We start from the raw sequence: 21,013 nt of genomic DNA on the forward strand, positions 1-21,013 counted from the left end.
CTACAATCAAGATTACCAGTAGTGAAATATTTTATGTTTTGTAAAATTATAATGAGGAAAACGTTTCAACATGCTGCCCTTTTTTGCTTGGTTTCTCTCAGTTCCAACCACTAGAGGTCACAGTTGATCTTTATGGCTTGTAAGGAGCGCTGCTGCTTTAGTGATTTTTCAGTTGCCAAGGGTACGTGTAAGGAAAGCAGTTGAAGTTACGTAATGAGAGAAAAAAATGGGAGCGCAGCCACATTTAATATCGTTTGATATTTAATATAAAGTTGAATCTGGTCTTCAGCCGTTAAACAGCAGTAATGTAGGAGTGTGGCGTAGGAGATCACTCTTACTCTCCAAAAATATTCTACTTAGATGTCAGTCAGTATGAGCTGAAATGTGCTGTGTCTTCTCAGAGACTAGATTACTGCAGGCTTTGCTAAGCCATCATTGTAGCACAGATGAGATTTGGCATTTAGAACATGCCAGGCTGCTTGGAGCATAGGTATTTTGACGCGTAGTGACAGCAATGCCACAATGAATAAAACAGCCACCACCACTACCACAAAAAAGCCCTTTGAGCCTTGCCGCTCTTGTTTTGCTTATTTGAGAAGGCGTTGCTTAACCAGATGATGGACAGTAGTATGTCAGTGCCACAATATTAAAAGCCTTTTTGTTTTTTCCCAGGTTCAACATCAAGGTGAATCTGCAGCTAGTCTCCAGCTTCATGCTGACTGGCATCTCTGGGGGTGCCAAGTACGCTCAAAATGGGCAACTGTTTGCACGCTTCAAACTGGCAGAGACGCTGTCAGAGGACACGCTGGCTGGCAGATTGGTAATGACCAAGGTGAACTCTGTGCTCCTGCTGCCTGTGAGCCGGGAGCAGGCAGGCCAGGGTCAGCCCACCAGCACCAAGGAGCGCGTCTATGAGGCTCTGATAGAAGAGAAGACCAAGGACTACATCTTCCTGCGCATCTGCAAGGACTGCTGCGAGGAGCTCAGTCTGGCACCTGACAGAGAGCTACAGGTGGGACAGCGATTAGGGCGCCAGTCAGACATCAGCCTGTCAGTCAGATATTTGAGCAAGCTAATCAGCCATTGGTGATGCACGTCCAAAGAGTTTAGTGCTTGGAATGAGTCACGTCTCATGCAGCCTCACAGTGCACTTTTCTTTTGTCTTCTTGTTAGACTTGGGTTTTTTTTTTTTACAGTTATGACATTTGTGTGGGTTTATGTACCAAAAGTAGACCAAATTGAAACCGTTGAAAATATTTATCATTCAAAAATATCCAGTAGGTTTTTGGAATGGGTGTAACCCAGGTTAGAAGATTAACATTAGCGGTTGGTACAATTTGCCAGTTAGCTAACTCGCTAAGCATGAACAGTAATAACACTAAAGGGAACAGAATTATGTCAGATAATTCAATATTCTTGAGAGTGTAGTGCTGCATGCAGATCTGTAATAAAAAGTGTATGTAACTGACACAGTTTGCGGCAGTGAGACTTGTGCACAGCCATGGTTAGCTGAAGAGCTTGGGTGGTATCTGTTTCTTCATACCTTAATACCTTCCTGCCATTTCATTGGGGTACTTGGTATACCACGATATTTGTCCAAAAAAAAAAAAAACAAAAAAAACATGCTGAGCTGCTGGTGATGGTCATAACACTTTGCCGTCTTGTCTAGCGTTATTTTATTATGCGGTTACCAAATTTTCAAGCCATTATTCAGTAAATGTCTTACCACCTATAGAACAACTGATGTATGATGAGCAACTGAAGAGGAGCTGGCATAATGATTTTTATGATAGTCATATGGTCCTTAAATTAACTGAGCTTTGGTTAGACTCAGTAAAGCCTGAAATCACACATACTCTGCACACACTATAGAGAATGTGTGATTCTGCTACCTAATCCTTAAGAATCCGACAAAGCGCAGTACCGTTACCAACTATACCTAATCTAAGTAGCCTATAAATCATGATATGCATACAGTTCTACTTTTTAATTAATTTATATTCACAAAAAATTTGCAGCAGTTTTCAGGATTTTTCTTGGTTTGATGCGAGACAGCGGTGTTGTCTGATGCAGCAGACAGATGCACCACAGTGGACACTTGAGCCTGGCTAGCTGGTATACTAAAGGCTAATCCTAGGCTAAAGGCTAATGTTATGCCAAAAGACTGGTGTTTTAACATATACCTCTCTAATGTTTACTCCCTCAATAACAACCTTAAGACTGTAACTGACTACTGGATGCAGGATTACTGTAAGATCTATGACTCAGCCATTCAGGTGAAGAGCTTCAGTTGGTGTGTTCTGCATTGTATGTGCGTTGCTAATTTGTGACGTACTGATGAAAGTAAGACCTTGGGAAGAATTCCAACTGGTGTATCGCCCACTGCTATTATCTCCCCTCAAAATACTGGTGTTACAGATTTTGTAAAGAGCATTTTTTTTTCCTGCTTGTTCGGCCACACCACCAAAGTGTTGCTTGCTTTAGTTAAGTTGCATCCACTGGTGTGCATGGATGCATCTTCGCATCATTCACTAGAGTGCATGCGTCAACAGTTGCTTTACAGTATTGGTATTCTCTCTTGCCAAAACCTTTTTCTGTGCTTCAATGCCAGCATCAGTATCAGTGGAACCTTAGTTTTCATGACATCACAAAAACAGTGAATTCAATATGAGGCTGATTCTGCAGCTTAACTTTTGTATATGAACTTTGTGCACTGGGCACTGAATGGTGTTTAACTTTTAAGTGTTTACATGCCTCTCCAGACTATTATTTTAAGAAAGCAAGGAAGTTTTGGTTTTCCATGATGTGGGTCCTTTAATTCCCCTTCTTTGCTGTCTAAATTGTTAGCGCACACTTAGTGCAGATTTTGGCATTGTTTAATTGTGTATCACACTAAAACTGCTTGTTTGAGAATAAGCTCTCCCCTCTTCAAAAGCAGCCGATGTTGCTTGAAGCACTAATTGAATTGTGATGGCTGACTCCCAGGGCCCTTTTGTCATAAACGAACCCCATCCGCCTAGCAGGCTGGCCTCCAAAGGACAGGTTTTGGCCTAAATTACCCCTGCCCTGCTTCTTAAAGGCAGCGTAGAGATCCCATTCATTACAGCAGCTTCCAGCCTCACGCATCCACTACTGTACTTAAGCGGCATTAATGCTAGAGGAACGAACCTCTTTGTCATGTGGAATCCCCCTGGAATCCTTCATGGCTGCCTGGCATAATTTGAAAAGGCTCATTAGTGGATTCTAATGCATGCTGTTTTGCATATGAGCCTCTGGCTAGGGGTGTTCGTGGGTTCACTCACACTAGTAAGCACATTGAACAGGTTGTGAGGACTCATAGAAATTAGCTTGCATTCAGAGATGATTGCTCTTTGAATTGCTTAGAAGTCTCATAGGTTTGAAAGACATATAAAAGAACACAAAGACACTGCAGGCTGAATTAGACTAGTGGGTGTGATTTAGGAGCGTTAATCAGGTTCCTGTGTGCTCTGCTAGGTGGAGCTGCAGTTCCAGCTCAACAGACTGCCTCTGTGTGAAATGCACTATGCTTTGGACCGGCTCCGAGACAACAACATCCTCTTCCCCGACATCAGCCTCACCCCCACAATCCCCTGGAGCCCCAACAGGTAAGGCAAAGAAACTTCTTGGCCACACACATATTAATGTACCCTTAAAAAAAGGGTTGAACCAAAAATCACATTTACAGAATTATCCTTTTACCCCGGATGCAGTCGATTATTTTATTTGCTGTCTGAAGTTTGTTTTTTTTTTACTTTTAAAGTGGAGCTATGAGGTTAATATAGCTAAGTAATGGAAGCTTATGGCCAGCTAAGCACTATGTAGACTGCATGTCTGAATCGTTGTGTACTTGCCTCAAACCATGCCATGATATTGAGGAATCGGCTTGTGCTGTTTCTAGCTGTGCAGTTATTGTTTGTCAGAAACCACATTAACAAGTCTACTGGAGATTACCAAACACCCTAATAAGATTTGAGGTTGTGATGCACCAAAATGACTGTTTTCCAAAACTAAATTTCCCCTGAACGCTGAGCCAACAATTGGAGAAAACTGACCATAAAATAAAATAGCTATTACATAAATTATTACTGTGTGTAGGCTACATATGCTGCTCAAACTGTTTGATGCAGCACTAGAATGCGAAGAGAGCAACTTGCATTTTTAACCACTTTCTCTCTTTCATTACCACTGCAATTATTTGTAAAGTCTTAAACGTTGTTGTAGGCCTGTTTCATCTTTGTTAGTTTTTGTCAAAAACTTGGGTTGTTTTCTCTCTTTTGATCAATCGGATCCAGAAATTTTAGGGCATCCCTAGTTTGAGGACATGCATTTGTATATAGGTATGCGGTATTTATATAGGCATATGTTTTATAGGAGTTAACCTGTTCGCTATGAGCTTAAATTTCTTGCCAGCCACAATTACATTTAAATGAAGGGAAGAATTGTTTAAATTTGATTTTTGGCTAAGCCATCACTTTAAATGTATTCATGTTTATATAAAGGCATATATATAGACATTTAAGCCTGTCAGTTTCTCCTCAGCCAGTTACTTATGTTTGTTGGGGTATTTAAGAGAGCTTCCCATTATTCACTAAATGGAGCTTTGTGCCCTTCGCTTGGTAAGGGACAGCTGTGTAGTTGTTTGTGTTCTTTGAGAGTCTGAAACCTTCTTCCTTGCTGCAGGCAATGGGACGAGCAGCTGGATCCTCGTCTGAACGCCAAACAGAAGGAAGCCATTCTGGCCATCACCACACCCCTCTCCATCAACCTCCCCCCTGTGCTTATCATTGGACCCTATGGCACAGGCAAAACCTTCACATTGGCCCAGGCCGTTAAGCACATCCTCAAGCAGCCTGACACACGGTGAGTACCACCTCTTTGGGAGCAGGGCTGTAAGAACTTTTATCCAGCCCTGACTTGTCTATCTAGCCATATTCTGACCTTTAAGATTTCCCAGTGGAAATTCTTCATTCTTTAAAGACAGATGTTTTGATACGTGATTTTCTTAAAGTAACTGCTGAAGTGTGACACCTTACAGTTGTTAAACCTCTACAGATGTGCACTGTTCTGTGTTGAGTGTTTTGAATTTGTATTGTACTGTGTATGTTTTCTCAGGGTCCTCATCTGCACCCATTCAAACAGTGCCGCAGATCTGTATATAAAGGACTACCTTCATCCATATGTGGAGGCAGGCAATCCTCACGCAAGACCTCTCAGGTAGCACCCAAACCCAAAAAGAGCTAAGTGGCATACTGTGTTTGTACACAGAAATGGGCTTCATAAGACTTCAGGATTTTTTTGCCTTATCATTATGTACCTAAAGCAGTTGTGGTAGATACAGACTTGTCTGTGGTACCATGCTAGCTTTTTAAACCTCCTTACCAGGGCTGCACAATATGGAAAAAATCTCATATTGCAGTTTCTCTGCTACAGGTTGTGATTGTGATGTGGCATGCTTTATGCTAAAGTACTTTGGTAAATACTGGGTGTTGCGTGGTTTGACATTAAGGATTTCCATTTATTTGGTCATGTGAATGTCTTGATGCATCTGAACACCTAAAGAATATATAAATATGGGATTGGCCAAGATTTATTTGTTTCTTTCAGACTTCTGCAGTATGAGAACTGCTGAGTGGTATAGAAAAAAAGAAACATCACCTTTGTTCCCATAAATATATCATGGTATCAGATGATGTTAAAGTGTGCGTTTATAAAGTTAATGGACCCATGCTACCGGAGCTCTGAGTTCTCTAATGTTATACAAACCTGACATAGCTTGTTTTGATTGGAACAGGTTAGTATTCTGCTCTTTTTACTCAGAAGGGAATCATACACTGTTTGTTAATGTTAAGCAGTACAAATCACATTTCACACAAACTTATTGGTTGTTTAAATATTTTGAATTGTTTTAATAAAGGCCAAGCACAGTATTTTCTCCTCCTTACTCAAAATGTTATGTTAGTAGGAAGTGTGTAATTATCTTTATTCTTCTGCCTCAGTCTAACATTTATTGGGCACTGCAGAGAGCCCCTTAAGCACCATCTAGGAATCACACTTTATTTGATGTGATCTGAGACGTCACGGATAACACTAATAGATAATAGTAAATCATAAGCTACCTTATATTGCATATTCATGAGCTGTGAAATCAGCTGACTCTCCCACACTTCATATTGCTGGAGTAACGTTATAACTAGTAGGAGATGGCACTCATTTGCAAATGCTTGGTTTCTTGATGCAGGAGGGAGAATGGTTACTCTCTGCAATCTATTCCAAATAACCATAATCAAATCAAAATGACTCGAGTTGTTTTCTGGGGATGAATTGGCACCCCGTACAAGAGTTTGTAGCAAGCGTTTATTGCCGACTCATTTGAAAATTGGCCTCAATACATGTCTCAAGCTGAAGAGAACGTCTTTCCTGGCACTGACTGGATGCAAGGTGGATGACATGATGATTTATCTGTATTTTTAAATGACAGTTTTCATTTGAGTCTATACAGTGATGTAGCTAGCATGAGAATGTAGCAAAATGTGCAGGCTAAAATTAGCTAATTTATTTTTTTTAATCTGTTTTAGCTCGCTAACCTCACATTTAACGTTAGATAATGTAACATTAACGTTGACCAAGATCCCTAACATCCTTTCTCCCATTGTCTGTAGGGCATCTGCACCCCCCAAAAAAGGGAGATAACATGCCAGTATATTGTTCATCCAGCTCATATTCAGGTCATTTTGGAGTTACAAATTTACAGTTAACAATAGGTGGCTGAAGTTTGCTTCCTGTTCACCAGCACCTGCTGCACCATTGAAGTTAGGACAGGAAAATTTGAACGAGAAGCTGGCAATTTAGAAGCTGGCTTTAGCATTGTGTTAACAATATAGTTGAAATGCAAAACCTCCGATTAGCTGGCTAACAAACAGAAATCTAAGGTGTAAGCACCTCAGTATGGCGCGGGCTGGAAATCTGATCACATCAACGTGGCCTTATTTGTATGTACCTGAAGAGGGAGATTCTAAGCAAGAACCTGAAAATCGCAGCCTTGTAGCAGCTTCTCAGCGGTGCAGTTTACGCTCTGATTTATTTTTCAGCTAATCGAAGGTTATGCATTTCAACTATAACACGAAGCTAAAGTCAGCTTCTAACTCGCCAGCTCCTTGTTTGAATTTTCCCGTTTTAATCCCGAGTGTTGCCTGTATCGGTTCACAGAGGTACCTTTTTTTTCTTTTCGGTATCTTTTCGGTTTCGGTTTTTCTTTTAGGAACTAAAGTATGTTTAGACATGTTAGAGAATTATATTAGATTGAGAATCAGAAATGAAGCATTTTGCATATTACAGAAAATGGCTGTGAGATTCTGGTGGGACTGGTTAATATTGAGCAGCTTTACTGTTTACTCCATCATTCATAAGCTTTCATTAATCATTGTTCCTGGTGTGTTCTTCTCTGTGGTGTGTGAATAGGGTTTACTTCAGGAACCGCTGGGTGAAGACAGTGCACCCGTTGGTACAGCAGTATTGCCTGATCTCTGGAGCTTACTTCACCTTCCAGATGCCCACTCGGCAGGACATAGAGCAGCACAGAGTGGTGGTAGTGACACTTAGCACCTCCCAGTACCTCTGTCAGCTTGATCTAGAGCCTGGTGAGTACATATACATGTGTGTACATTCGACTTACTTAAACCAGGTTTTTTTTTTTGTGTCTGCTGACAAAGTTAGTAAGTGCCTGTATTGAAGGTGTGTGGGATTTTTTTTGATTGGATTTTCTACCCCTTACTTAAATCAATGCTTCTACTGCACAAAAACCAAAGAACCTAAGCTTGTGCTCTTGCTTTTGCTCTGCTGAACTATTACTCTTGTTCTCGTTCTCTCTTCTGCTCTTTTCTTCCTCTCTCTCTCCCCTGTGAGCTTGCTGGAGCAGACAAAAAAACTGCAGCTAGCTTTCATGTTGAGCTTAAAGTCGTGATGAAGACAATGTTTTTAGCACAAACGGCCAAAAGGCACACAGTAGAACTCCTCCTCTAGCTGATACACGATGGCAAAAAAAAAAAAAGACATTTTCCCTGAAAGAAGTGTTGGGGTCTGTAACAGTTTATTAGGAGAGGCTAATTCCTGCCTTGTATGTGTCTGCTCGCAGGATCATCTGTTGCTAAGAGACCCAGCTTGCCTGTCTAACACACTCAGCATCATTAGCTCCCACTGTCGGCTCTTCTTCTTTCCTCTCCCCCCTCCTTTTCTTTCTTTTTGCCTCCTCCTGACTTTTTTTTTTTTAACCGTTCAGTAAGAGTCAGTGCTGCTGGAGCAACATGACTGAAACAAGCTCTTGGAGTTGCAGTATTAGCCAGAGGTGGCAAAAGCACAGTGCCGTGACACCTACTCAGCGTCGGATATTCTTTTCTATGGCAGTGGTGCTGTGGAACCACAGGGGATGGTGTGGTGTGGGCGATGGAGCGGACACAGGGTGGAGTGGCTGTGTATAGACTTTGCGAGAAGGAAAACAAGTTCTGTCTTTTATATGTGAGGCTGGCTCTACATGGTGAAATTTTCATGCAAACCAAAGAAAACATTTTCATTTAACTTTGTAATTATGCAAAGCAATTTTAAAACAGTCGAGGTCACATGCGGCACATCTTATTATTCTGTTGGTTAGTTCATTCGTAAGGTTACACTGTTAGAAATAAAGGTGCCGTGCAGGTACATTTTTCATTCATCAAGGTACAAACAATGTAAATGTACCCTCAAAGGTACAACAGTGGTTTTAAGGTCCAGTTGTTTAATACAGAGTCAATACAACTTAGAAAATAATTCCAATGGATTATGGTACAATTATGTTCCCTGACTAAAGGTACTGAGCCCATCCCTATGACAGTTTCATACCTTTATTTCTGAGAGTGTAGTAGCTTTTGTCTCTTTTTCAAGTTCAATTTTTACCTAACTAGGAGTTTTCATCAATTGTAACATTATTGCTGCATCTCGGCTTCCATAATAATTGTTCCAACAGCTGTCATTTTAACATTAGCTAGTTAAGTTAACTGGTTATCAGCAAATAAGCAACTTTAAGCATATTTCAACCTGGATAATGTCAGCATGTTGAACATTTATTGGGCATTTGATGTTTCATGAACTGTAGCTGTTGTGGCCGAGTGTCAAAAAAGTTTCAAGTGAATTGCAAAAGGTTTCATGTCAGCAGGGTTTCCATTCAAATATTTCACAAATTTTGGGCAAATTTCCAAAGTCTGTAAAAGAAAATGCAAGTTAATCATTGTTTTACATTAACAGCGACTATCTGTGAACTGAAGATGACGTGACATGCTTGCGACACACGCTGCGGCCAAAACAGCATACACAGGATCAAGTGTTACCTATAAATAGAGTGGACAGCCTGAATGGCACAGCCTGGCATATGGCGGGTACCAGAGTATACCCAGGCGTCTCGCTCAACGTGCGTGGTGTATACAATAGAGGAGTTTGGACCTTTATTACCTCTCTGTAAGGCAGTTTTGACAGCTCTCTGTCAGCTGTACATGGCTATAGTCCTAACAGTTCAGAGATGCCACCGTGGCACACTTTGCTGTCGCCCAGCAAATCCCTGCAAATTTTTTATTTTATTTTAAAAATCTTTTTTCCACCACTGCTTTTTGCATTTCATTTTTACTGATAAACCAAATTTTCCACCTCATCCAAGCGTGAAAACAGTTTTTGCAAAATTTAGGCCTTTTTTTGGTAACTATGCTTTTTCCAGTATGCATTATCTGTCAAAAAGGCAAAATTGGCAAATGTAACCTTTATAGCAAATGACACCTGTTGGAATTAACATTTATGTAGGGATATGTCTGGTCTGTTGTCATAACAATCTTATGTAGATCTTATGCAACCTTATGGACAGAACCCTACAGTGAAGCGTTACCCCCTAGGTTTCTAACTTTTCTGTCCATGTTTTTGCACCTTTTAGAGAATTTGCAACAGAAGAGGTAGACGGAAAACCTGTTATTAAACACAAGTGAAATATATTCTAAGATTCAAGCGGCTGAAGTTAACTGGGTTTCAGCGTATAAAACATGCCCCAGAGCCAACTATGAGCTCAATATACTATGCAGTTTATAGAAAACAAAAAATCTGGTAGTAATCATCACTTTTAAATTGAAGAGAGGGCTGTGTTTTATTCGGAATTGATGCTAATAACCAAGGCCATTATCTAAGACGTTATGTTATTAGTGCTGGAGAGCCTGTGTGCTGCATATTTTGGATTTTTCTGCTGTGTCACACCTGACCCAGTGCATGTTTAAGCTAAGTTAGATAGCTAAGGTAACCACTGTGGCTGAATGTGCTTGTGTTAGATAAAGCACTAGAGTGCTGATGAATAATGCTGGTATATAACTCAATGCCACATAACTAAGGGTGTAGATATCTTCCAGTTAAGTCTTTCATTGAATTGCTGTTTGACAGTATCTGCACCAGGGGTTCCCAGTCCTGGCTACCCCATACTGTGAACATTTTAATATTTTCCCTACTCCACACATGACCCAACCAATTAGGAGCTGTTAATTAGTTAAGTTGAATCAGATGTGCAAGATCATACGAATCACCAAGAGTTTCATACTGTGAGGTTGCCAGGATTGGGATTGAGAACCCCTGATCTATGTGGTTCTTAAACTTGTTACTGAGGTGCTTGAGACTGATGTCTAGTCAGTGTTCGGTGTTTTGTACTTTGGTAAGTTTCAAGCGTATTCAGAGAAAGGGCTAAAAGACGTTTGCTTCCAGGACCGAAAATGTGGAAATCAGGGGTGTCCAGTTCGGATCCTGGAGAGCTCAGATTCAGTGTGCCTAGCTGTAATCTGTGGATGCTCCTGAAGGTGTTGATTACCTGGATCAGATGTGTCAAGGCCACTGGACGTGCCGTGTCACGTCATGCAGTAACCAAAAATTTGACACCATTGTTTTTAATGGAAGCGCACACACCTGCGCTGACGCAACGCGCCAGTGCTCCATGACCACGAGCACCGTCCAGTTTCTCAGTGCGTCACAGTGCGCCATGCAGCATTTTGCCATTACTACATTACATTAAAGCCATATTGAGATGGCACAAAGCCACCTGTGGCATAAAATTTACAGAGAAAGGCAGCCAGTGTTTTAGATAAACAGACAAATGTCAATAGTAAGTTACCTCAGCAAATGTTGTTATCCTAGTCTTTTAGCTTGTTTCTTTTAGCTCAAAAACAGCCAGTCTGTGAGGAGGAAGTAAACTGATGACAACCATGATGAGGGATGAATGCTTTATTTTATTTGATTTATACGAGTAAAGTGTAAAAACAGCTCTTGCTGCTGGCATTCTATAGCCATGCTCTGCTATTTAATGCTATGCCCGCATGCGGTGCGTCCGGTGTGCAGTGGCCTTTAGAGTTGGAGCCTCCTACTTAGACGGCAATACGGCAAAAATATATTCCGATAGTTCAAGAAATTTTTGTGATATGTGTCACAATACCTTTTTCAGACATCTGATCAGTTGGGGCATAGAGATAAAAACCCATTGTGCTACATTTTTAAAAAAATGTATGAAAAACTGTAAGCACAATGATTTTTATTCAGTATTTCGCATACTGTGGAGATTCCAGGAGACTCCAGTCTCCTTAATGTGGGATGAGATAACATCCACAGCTGAGGATGAAGATTAATAATGTTAAAGTCAGTTACTACAGTCAACTACATATGAATGAAAAAACAAAACTATATATATATATGTGTATATATATATATATATATATATATATATATATATATATATATATATATATATAAAATAATTTTTTTTAAAAAAGCATCCAATATTTGTCTAATAAGTCTGCTGTAAGAATAATGCATATCATAACACCTAAGGCTGAATGATCTGGAGAAAAAAAATCTATTGCTGGTTTCTTGACCAGCGATTATTTTCTGTAAATTAAGTTGTTTGTCCTGTTGTGTTTTGGCTGAGAAGACCAACATATTCATTTTTTTTCAGACCCAAGGCTTGCACACTAAATGTAGTGTGACATGCTGCCATATCATGAACTCTGCATTATTACATTAAATTTCCCTACTTAAAACTTGAGACAACATTGAATAATGTAAAACATAATTGTAATTGAAGCTCTTGTGATTTGGAAACTTTGTTCTTTCACATTCCGATTTTGATATAAATGCGATTAGTTATTTAGCCCTAAGAGCTCTTGCGTGCATTTGAAAGAGGAAGTTTAATCAATTTGTGTACTTTATATAAAGTGACCATTTCAGCTTTTATGTTGTTCTTTTTCTTCTTCTTCTTCTTGTTCTTGTTCTTGTTCTTGTTCTTCTTCTTCTTCTTCTTCTTCTTCTTCTTCTTCTTCTTGTTCTTGTTCTTCTTCTGCTTCTGCTAAACTGTTTTATCAGATGCTTCTGTCCAGATCACTCTCTCTTAGAGAAGTGTTTGAACAAGAGTTGTTTAAGTAAATAACTGTTTGGTGCAATTATGTATATGAACACTTGTATGTATTCATGTATGTATGCATGCGCATTGGCCACAGTTATAGATTATTAATGCCTACTTCTGTGAAGCTCCTCGTAATGAATATTTCATACTGTGTGTGTGTGTGTGTGTGTGTGTGTGTGTGTGTGTGCGCGTGTGTGTCCATCCATCCAAAGGGCTCTTCACACACATTCTGTTGGACGAGGCAGCCCAGGCCATGGAGTGCGAGACCATCATGCCGCTGGCATTGGCCAGTAAGAGCACACGCATCGTCCTAGCTGGAGACCACATGCAGGTACGGAGATGGACGCATCACTGCTGAGAACACATTAATCCCAGAATGAAAACTCCATGTCTGGGTGTGACTAGTAAAGCAGTTTACTAGTGTGACAGAGATATGTCATGACATGACAAGCACTGCAACCCTTCCCTTATGTCTGCATCCATCACCCTCCTCATGATGATAACTGTTTTTGCTTTTTGCACAACTGCTGCAGGTTCTTGGCTGAATGCTGATCACAGTGCTAGCGTCATGATTTGTGGAAGCTGGAATAGGATGTACTATGTTTCTGTGAAGACGGAATTAGGGAGGGACGATATGCCCATAGCTCACAGACTGCTAATTATGGCTAGGATGATAAATGGTTATGAAAAATTGACAAATCAGGACAAAATTATTGGTAAATTATTTAACACCACAGGTATTTTGATGTTATATATCTTGGACAGTTTTCATTGACACCAGAAGGGCATCTTTGTCTGCATCTTTGGTCACGCTGGCTATAAGATCTCATTCTCAGTGTGTAATAAAAAGGCACCTTAGGATTAAAGGTTTTAGTGTGTGAAATGAAGATCTGTGTGAAAAGATCACAAAGATCAAAAGTTAAACCAGATATCCACAAAAGATACTGCTTCTTATACAGTTTTGACTTGAATATGTGTGCAATTGAAATAAAACAAGGACTGGAGTTGTGGATGAAGGATCATGACACAGAATACTCATTCTACACTAAATTCTGTGTAGCTTTTATCAGTAATTATTTGATCGGATAAGTGGTCCCAGCCCTGCTGCAAGTGTGTGGAAACTTAAATAGATAATGTTTCATTGTTCCTTGAAAGAAAGTGACTAAGAAATTTGGAACAGTTAGATTACTAATAGATAGGGCTCCCGAGTGGCGCAACCGTCTAAGCGTTGGCCCTATCATCAGGAGATCGCGAGTTCGATCCCTGGTGATGCTACAGCCATCCGTAGCCGGGAGTCCGAGAGAGCACAGTTGGCCTCACTCTCTCTGGGTGGGTGGGTGGATGGGATGGCCCCTCCTTCTCCCCCCCATCACTCAGCGCGATGCTAGTCAGCACAGGTGTCTGTTAGCTGACGTAACAGATCTGGCGGTTGGCGCTTTCCTCCGAGCGCGTTTGACTGTCCAGTGACGTTGCGTGAGCGGCAGTTCAAAAAGAGGCGGTTGGTGGCTTCACAGGTCTCGGAGGAAGCCTGTGTTAGCCTTCACCCTCCTAGCGTTGATAGCATCGTGTGATTGGGGGAGTCCTAACTAGCGGGTGGAATTGGAGACGACTAAATTGGGGAGAAAATCGGGTAAAATAAAAAAAAATAATAAAAAAAAAAGATTACTAACAGATGACTAAAGTTTTGAAATTGACTCACTTTGAAAATTCATGAAAGATTTAAGTGAATGAAACATCTACCTTGTACATTAAACATGTACCTTTAACATGTAACTAACAGTTTTTAATCATACTCTTTAATTAAAACTATTAATTTTCCACATGCAGACTCCTAAGGTTTTGAAAAATAAATAAATTTTTTAAAAATGTGCGAACTTTTCTATTGTGTCTTTTAAAGAGGTTGACTAACAAATTTGGATACTGTTAGTTTACTGAATCCAGGCCAACGTAGATATTAGATTGGAAATTACATTCACCTTTGGCTTCCTGAATGGCAGACAGAGGAGACGTAGGAAGTATCTATCCCAGCAGACAGGCACAGGACGGCAAACAGGCTGCTAATGAACTGCCCTTTAGATAAAACCCTCATATCCTCCCTCACTTCCCCCAGCCTTAATTATTCAGCTCTCACCTCTTGTGTGCCTCCTCCTCAGACTATCTGAGGACTGGCTACATCAGTGCGTGCTGCTGTGCAAGTGAACAATGCAGTGTAAAGGAAGGCTGCACTACTGAAATATTAGTGGGACCTTATGTATATTTTCTGTCGTTTTTGAATGTTATGGTGTTCATAGATATGTGCACAACTAGTTTTGTGAATGCACTTTGGCACAGTTAAGATACTAATGCGCATGCCAGAAGGTTTGATGGAAAAGTAGTATGACTTTCAGCAGACCAGTGGCTCCACTGGAATTTTGCACTGCCCTGAATGTGAAGAACTGTATGTTAGGCTTTAGGCCTCATTAACAAAGAGGTGTAATGTGCGTTTACCATGAGTGTGAAAGTGTGTTGTGTGTATATAGGGCTGTTGTGCTTAATCGATTAAACATGGTAAAAAAATAATGAATTAAAATTTACTTTTTGGATTAATGGTTAGTTGACATTTTCAATAAGCGCTATTAAGCAACAATGATGGACACCCATTTCTATGCATTTTTTGCCTATAGTTTCACGTGTTTTATGTTTATATATTTTTTTAATGAAAACTTACTTCATTATAGTTTAGTGTTGTGGAATGTTTGAAAGGCTGTGCATGGGTTATTGTTTGATATAGAGTTTTCCCCCCCCAGTTGTTTTTGCTGGACCGCTTAGCTGCAAGACGTGCTGTCTCTTACAGAGTCAGTGACTGATATAGCCATTGTTACAATGCGCATGTGGAGAGAAGATAAACAGTGGATTTCAATATACACCTAAGTAAATGGAACAATGTTGTACAAGGGGCTAATATAAAAACAGTGGACGAAAGCAGAAAACACAATTGAAACACATCATGGGTTTTACAAAAATGACAAAAGCTCATTCTAATAATGAGTGCAGTAACGCAGTGGTGTGTAGTGTTTTTGAGCTCAGGCTGTGTCTGACTTCTGTTAAAAATTCTCACTTCAAATGTAGAAGGAGTACTACTTGGCACATTCTCACTCTTTCTGGAGTAGATAGTCATCTAGCACTAATACATAACCAATAAGTGCACTATAATGTAAACTGAAGAAGTATTTTGATGTGTGAGCTGCTATTTTTAAAATTACCAATTTGTAAAAAGTTGAAAAATGCAGTGTTGGCCAGCTCATTTGAGTAAATGTGTGCGAAAGGAAACCGGAGTAGGATCAGTAGAGTCTGTTACTGCTAACAAATAGTCCTGGAGAGCTAAATAAATCAGTCTTCATGGACATAACATTAGATACAGTATGTCAAAATTGTTAAACGAATTTACGGAGACATTAGAAATTCGTTTTATTATTTATTGTTATGTATTAGCAGCGCTAGTGGTGTAAAATTTTTATATCTATTGACAAAACGTGTCTAGATAATCGAAGTGTGTTCACTAAACACTATGGGCAGGTGAACTAATGTTAATTTGTCACCCTGAATGTAATGTGACACAAATACCATGCATCCGATGGTAGCAAAACTAGGCTTGTCTAAGTCTTGTTCAATTCAATTAGTTGTATAACTCACTCAAATAATTGTCAAAATAATTGATAGGTATGATAATTAATTATCAATGTTGACAGACCTATTTTACTCTGATAAAGATTTAATTAAGTTTCAGCTCATAAAATTTTCCATTTTTTGACTGTGAAATATCCTTTGTTCTCTCCAGCTGAGTCCGTTTGTGTACAGTGAGTTTGCACGGGAGAGGAACCTGCATGTGTCTCTACTCGACCGGCTGTACGAGCACTATCCCTCTGAGTATCCCTGCAGGATCCTGCTGTGTGAAAACTACCGCTCCCATGAGGCAATCATCAAGTAGGTGTGAACTTTTTCACATCGCTCTTCCTGAGGAGACAGACATGCAAACACAACTACAGCGGTGTGCTGTTGTGTGGAGACATGTACACAAACACACAAAATGGGTACAGAGTCAGGTAGCAGCTTTAACACATTTTGTCATGATTCTTCTGGCTCTCAGTGATACGTGCTGAGGATGATAGGTGACAAAACCTAGCAGAGCAGTTCATTCTTCTTTAGCTCAGAAGTTCCTTGCCACTTTGGCTGCATTTTGGTCATAATGAAAGTTCCCCTTGCCTTCTCATACCTTCTGGATGTCTCAGCTTTTTGGAAGTCAGCAAAGAGAAGCAAACTGTCCTTGATTGGTGAGCTTGAGTGCTGAAATGTTAATTAAAACAGATACCTTGAGTGTCTTCTGTACTGAAATTTACATAGCATCTGTTTGTGATGAATCATTTAGCATAAAATCTACATACATTGTGCTGTGGCAGATTTTCTTGGGTTTCATAGGTAAGAACAATGCATGAGCTGTGAAATTGATGTTGAGACTTTTATTGTTCATAATTTGCTTGCAAGAAAGTTCAGGAAATCCAATGCACTTCCTGTTGCATAATTTGAAACAAATAATTTTTTCTCCCTCCTCTGCAATGTAATTTACAATGGTTTCGGTCCTTTAAAGAGCTGCTTTTATCTTTTGATGACTATCACATGTGATTGCTTCTTTGCTTATGATAACCTGTGTAGCGTGGTCTATTATCTCTGACAGACCTGTTAAAGGGCAGTAGTCTGTATGTGAAGCTTTCAGTGTAATTAAATGTGTTATGAATAGTAAAGAAGGATCTGAGACTGTTAAATGACCTTTATGAAGCAGCCAATGCTGACTGTGTAGTTTGCTTCCGGCGACTGCAGCTATACGTCGGACCTGTTTTATGAGGGCAAGCTGATGGCCAGTGGCAAGCAGCCTCCCCATAAGGACTTCTACCCTCTGACCTTCTTCACGGCCCGTGGGGAGGATGTGCAGGAGAAGAACAGCACGGCCTACTACAACAACGCTGAGGTAGCGCACCACTTGCCAGCCTACCAAAGACACGATGTTCTGAACTTGCTCACTCAGAATTGTTGTTGTTCTGCAATGCTATTTAATACAATACATTTTTTTTTCATAAATTTCAGTGTGTAGAATCAGATTTGTGTGCTTCCATGTTTTCCATCACTGTGCAAAATATGCACAATGCTTGGTTTCCTGTCGGCTGCACAGTGCTTTTTAAGACCTTGTTGTTTTTTAAATCAGAGTAATAAGGCGCAGCCAATGGGTTACATTCCTAATTATCATGTTTCCTTTTTCAAGATGGTAGTTTCTGACAAAAGCTGAATAAAAGTCTGATTATTAGGTCACAATCTTTACAGGTCACAAACACAACAGCAGCAATAGACACTTTTTGTGTGGGTTTCAAAGGGTTAATGAAACTTGAAGTTTCATCACTGTTTGATGTTGAGCAGAGTTTAAATTTCAGTGTCAAAAAGCAGTGGAGTTTAACCTCTGTAAACTGTTGTCTGTCTGTGTGTGCGTGTAGGTGTTTGAGATCGTGGAGCGTGTGGAGGAAATGAGGAAGAAGTGGCCAGTGGCCTGGGGAAAGCTTGACGAGGGCAGCATTGGTGTGGTGTCGCCCTATGCTGACCAGGTCTTTCGCATCCGTGCCGAGCTCCGCAAGAAGCGAATGCCTGAGGTCAGCGTGGAGAGAGTGCTCAATGTCCAGGGTGAGTGTGTAAGCACGCTCAGTGCTGAGGGAAGACCTGATAACTTCTGGAGCTCTTCTTATGGTAGTTTTAGTGATTGTTATGTTATTTTTCTTCCACACCAAATGTAGTCGATTGGCAAGGATCTTGGAGGTTTACTTATTTAGTTTTGCACTGGAGTTATAAGACTAATGCAGTGGCGTCTCTGCCACAGAAAGCCTGGTGGGGTGCAAAAAACAGCAGCCTACTCATCAATGAAATGATGCATAAGCCTGATCCAAACACAAATACACTTTATCAACATTCACAAATTAACATAACGTGGTGCTGGAGTGGAAGTGGGGACAGGAATATGAGTGATATGATAATGACATTAGATCTCACAAAACCTGCTTATACAGCATTGTGTTACAAATCCAAAGTTAACTAGCAGTATGCGATCATTGTGGTCGGTAAGTACACATCCACAACAACATTTTAGAGCAAGGGAATTTGTTGCTTTCCAGGCACTAGGAATAACACAACCTGTAATAATGCAAAATGGCTCACCAGTGACTGTCACTGCTTGAAAAGAAAAGCTGCCCGATGATCTTTTATCTGGGCAAACTTGTCAAAAACTTTACCACCAATCCATGAATGAATTAAAGCAATATCATAGCAAGTGCTGGGAAGGAAAGCAGAAGAGTGTATTTAGCTACACTCACAGTAATCAAGTTTTTTCTTGAAGCACTCTGGATTGAAAGAGCAGTTTTTGTCCTTTCCAGACTGAACGATGTTGAAATCCTCTGGCTGGTGTGGTCCCAAACGTTTAATTTCTAATTTCTGCTGTAATGGCTGGTACCGAATTTAACTTTTATTAAATTTTCAACTTGACTCATTACATTGTCTTACTATTATCAATGACTACCACAACCGATGAGGAGTAATTGCTAGCTGCATAGGAACGGTCATACTGTAAACAACGTTACTAAACGTCTGGACATATGTAAATTTATTATTTTTGTTGGCTGCTCTCAGCATGGGGCCAATGTGATCGTAACCCACAGCTGGTTATTGAAGGCGCATTAAACAAGTGCAGTGTTTTTTTTAACTGCTTACTTGGTTAAACAAACACTGACAGGCTGGCCACACGCTCACCCAACGAAGACTGCTAGAAGAAATGGGTAGCCTACTGGCATTTACACAACAGGTACAGGACGATATTTGGAATGTATCGTACAGCCCTGCCACTGTCATATATATAATAAACACACAACAATGTTAGTTACCAAAAAAAAAAATGTGTTAGTTGTTATACTGAATTATTGATCATGTCGTTCACTGCTCCACAGTAATATCTGGTGGGGCCAGTACAGACAGAATTGAGCCAGATTTTGATCCAGACTTGGATGCTACAGCTTGTGGCTGTGTAACATGTGTTTGTCTGTTTTTATAGATAGATTTTCAGTTTGCTCATTGTTAATTGGTGAGGTATACGCTTGTAATACATGTTAGTTAAATTGGCCTCATAGCACCAAAGTTAAAGTAACAAATTTTGGACACCTTTGGACATTTCAGCTGATTCACCGCATTTGGAGCAAAAGAAAATTTTATTAATTTGATTTTGCAAGGCACCTATCATGCATTACCATAAAAGCTGCTCTGATGTGGTCAGTCCAAGACAAAATCAGGTTGCAATCAAAATGAAGCACAAGTGAATTTTCTGACCTACATATTTTTGCAGTATCTGCATCAGTGAATGTACCCGACTAGAGTGCAGACATAAAAAGATGTGATATATTTTGATACGGAGTGCCCAATTACCACACAGCTGATTAAGATCAGTGGTCCTAGACCAGCATGAAGAGTCAAGAAAAGAGAGGAGTAACTGCAAGCCCCTTAAGTGCTGTGAGTTTTAGCACGCTTGCAGGAGCAGCGATGGTTGAAGAGCTAGATTGGTTTGTGCATAATTGATGAGATGTTTGACTACCTGGGCTATTGCACTGAAATTGCCTTATGAAGGAGTGCAAGTCCTCAGGTGCTCATTCCTCACAGTAATATGATATAATCCTTCGTTTTGTCCACTAATAATGACGGCAAATTCAAATTACTTCAACATCTAAAATCACAGAGAGCAAGCTTAGCCTCCAAAGAAGGTTTTCTCCATCTTACATAGATTTCAGTATACAGAACAATCCACCTTATTATTCTTCTGGGCACTGTATTTCAAGGTTTATGGCCAAAATATGTAGTTGGAGAAAGGAAGTGTCATTCATTAAAGTTTTGGCTGAGTCGTTTATGTCCCATTAAATGCCTCTGACATGTTCTGGGTCAATGTGCAGGCTGCAGCAGTCGCTACAGGAGCACGAAACTGAAACTATGGCAAGAACAACGTAATGACCATAAACCCCCTCAGATGCAGCTTTATAATAACTGCCTGAAAAAAGCTTTTTTTTTTTGGTAAAACCCATGCCTATGGAATATAATACAAAATAACTGTTTTACAGAGATAGTGGCAGATATAGTGCTAGGCGTCTTGCCCAAGGACTCTTATTGGTATTATGGGTGTAATGGTACATGTATTCTACCTGAAACTGTATGGATTTTGGTGCGTGCAGTTGTACAGAAAATATGCGTTATGTGCGAAGATTAGTGAACATAATGTTAAACCAAATTTCACAAACACGAGTTCCTCCTGGAAACCTAAAGCTGTAAGCCGTTACTAAAAGATGCATTTCAGTTTGGTGCCTGTAAGGCTGTGTCTGAAATGCAATCAATGCTGCTTACTCATGCAGTATTCTGAGGCAGGAAGAGTCACAGTCATGTCCAAATCTAATGTTGGCGTAAAGCACTGCCTGCCGACGTTCCTCCGTTCAGCTGTTTTTTGAAAGC

General features: G+C 40.2%; 1 protein-coding gene across 1 annotated transcript in view; it reads left to right on the top strand.

The window, feature by feature from the left end:
* Positions 1-21,013, top strand: part of helz (helicase with zinc finger) — a 62,567-nt gene that overhangs the window by 14,364 nt on the left and 27,190 nt on the right. The window contains exons 12-20 of the mRNA XM_036589168.1: positions 673-1,012; positions 3,496-3,626; positions 4,702-4,881; positions 5,134-5,235; positions 7,480-7,658; positions 12,673-12,791; positions 16,278-16,423; positions 17,315-17,462; positions 17,980-18,163. Coding sequence (XP_036445061.1) covers positions 673-1,012; positions 3,496-3,626; positions 4,702-4,881; positions 5,134-5,235; positions 7,480-7,658; positions 12,673-12,791; positions 16,278-16,423; positions 17,315-17,462; positions 17,980-18,163 — 1,529 coding nt within the window. The remainder of the gene's footprint in view (positions 1-672; positions 1,013-3,495; positions 3,627-4,701; positions 4,882-5,133; positions 5,236-7,479; positions 7,659-12,672; positions 12,792-16,277; positions 16,424-17,314; positions 17,463-17,979; positions 18,164-21,013) is intronic.

This window comes from Colossoma macropomum, unplaced genomic scaffold (genome assembly GCF_904425465.1).
Source record: "Colossoma macropomum unplaced genomic scaffold, Colossoma_macropomum, whole genome shotgun sequence".
Taxonomy (NCBI): Eukaryota; Metazoa; Chordata; class Actinopteri; order Characiformes; family Serrasalmidae; genus Colossoma; species Colossoma macropomum.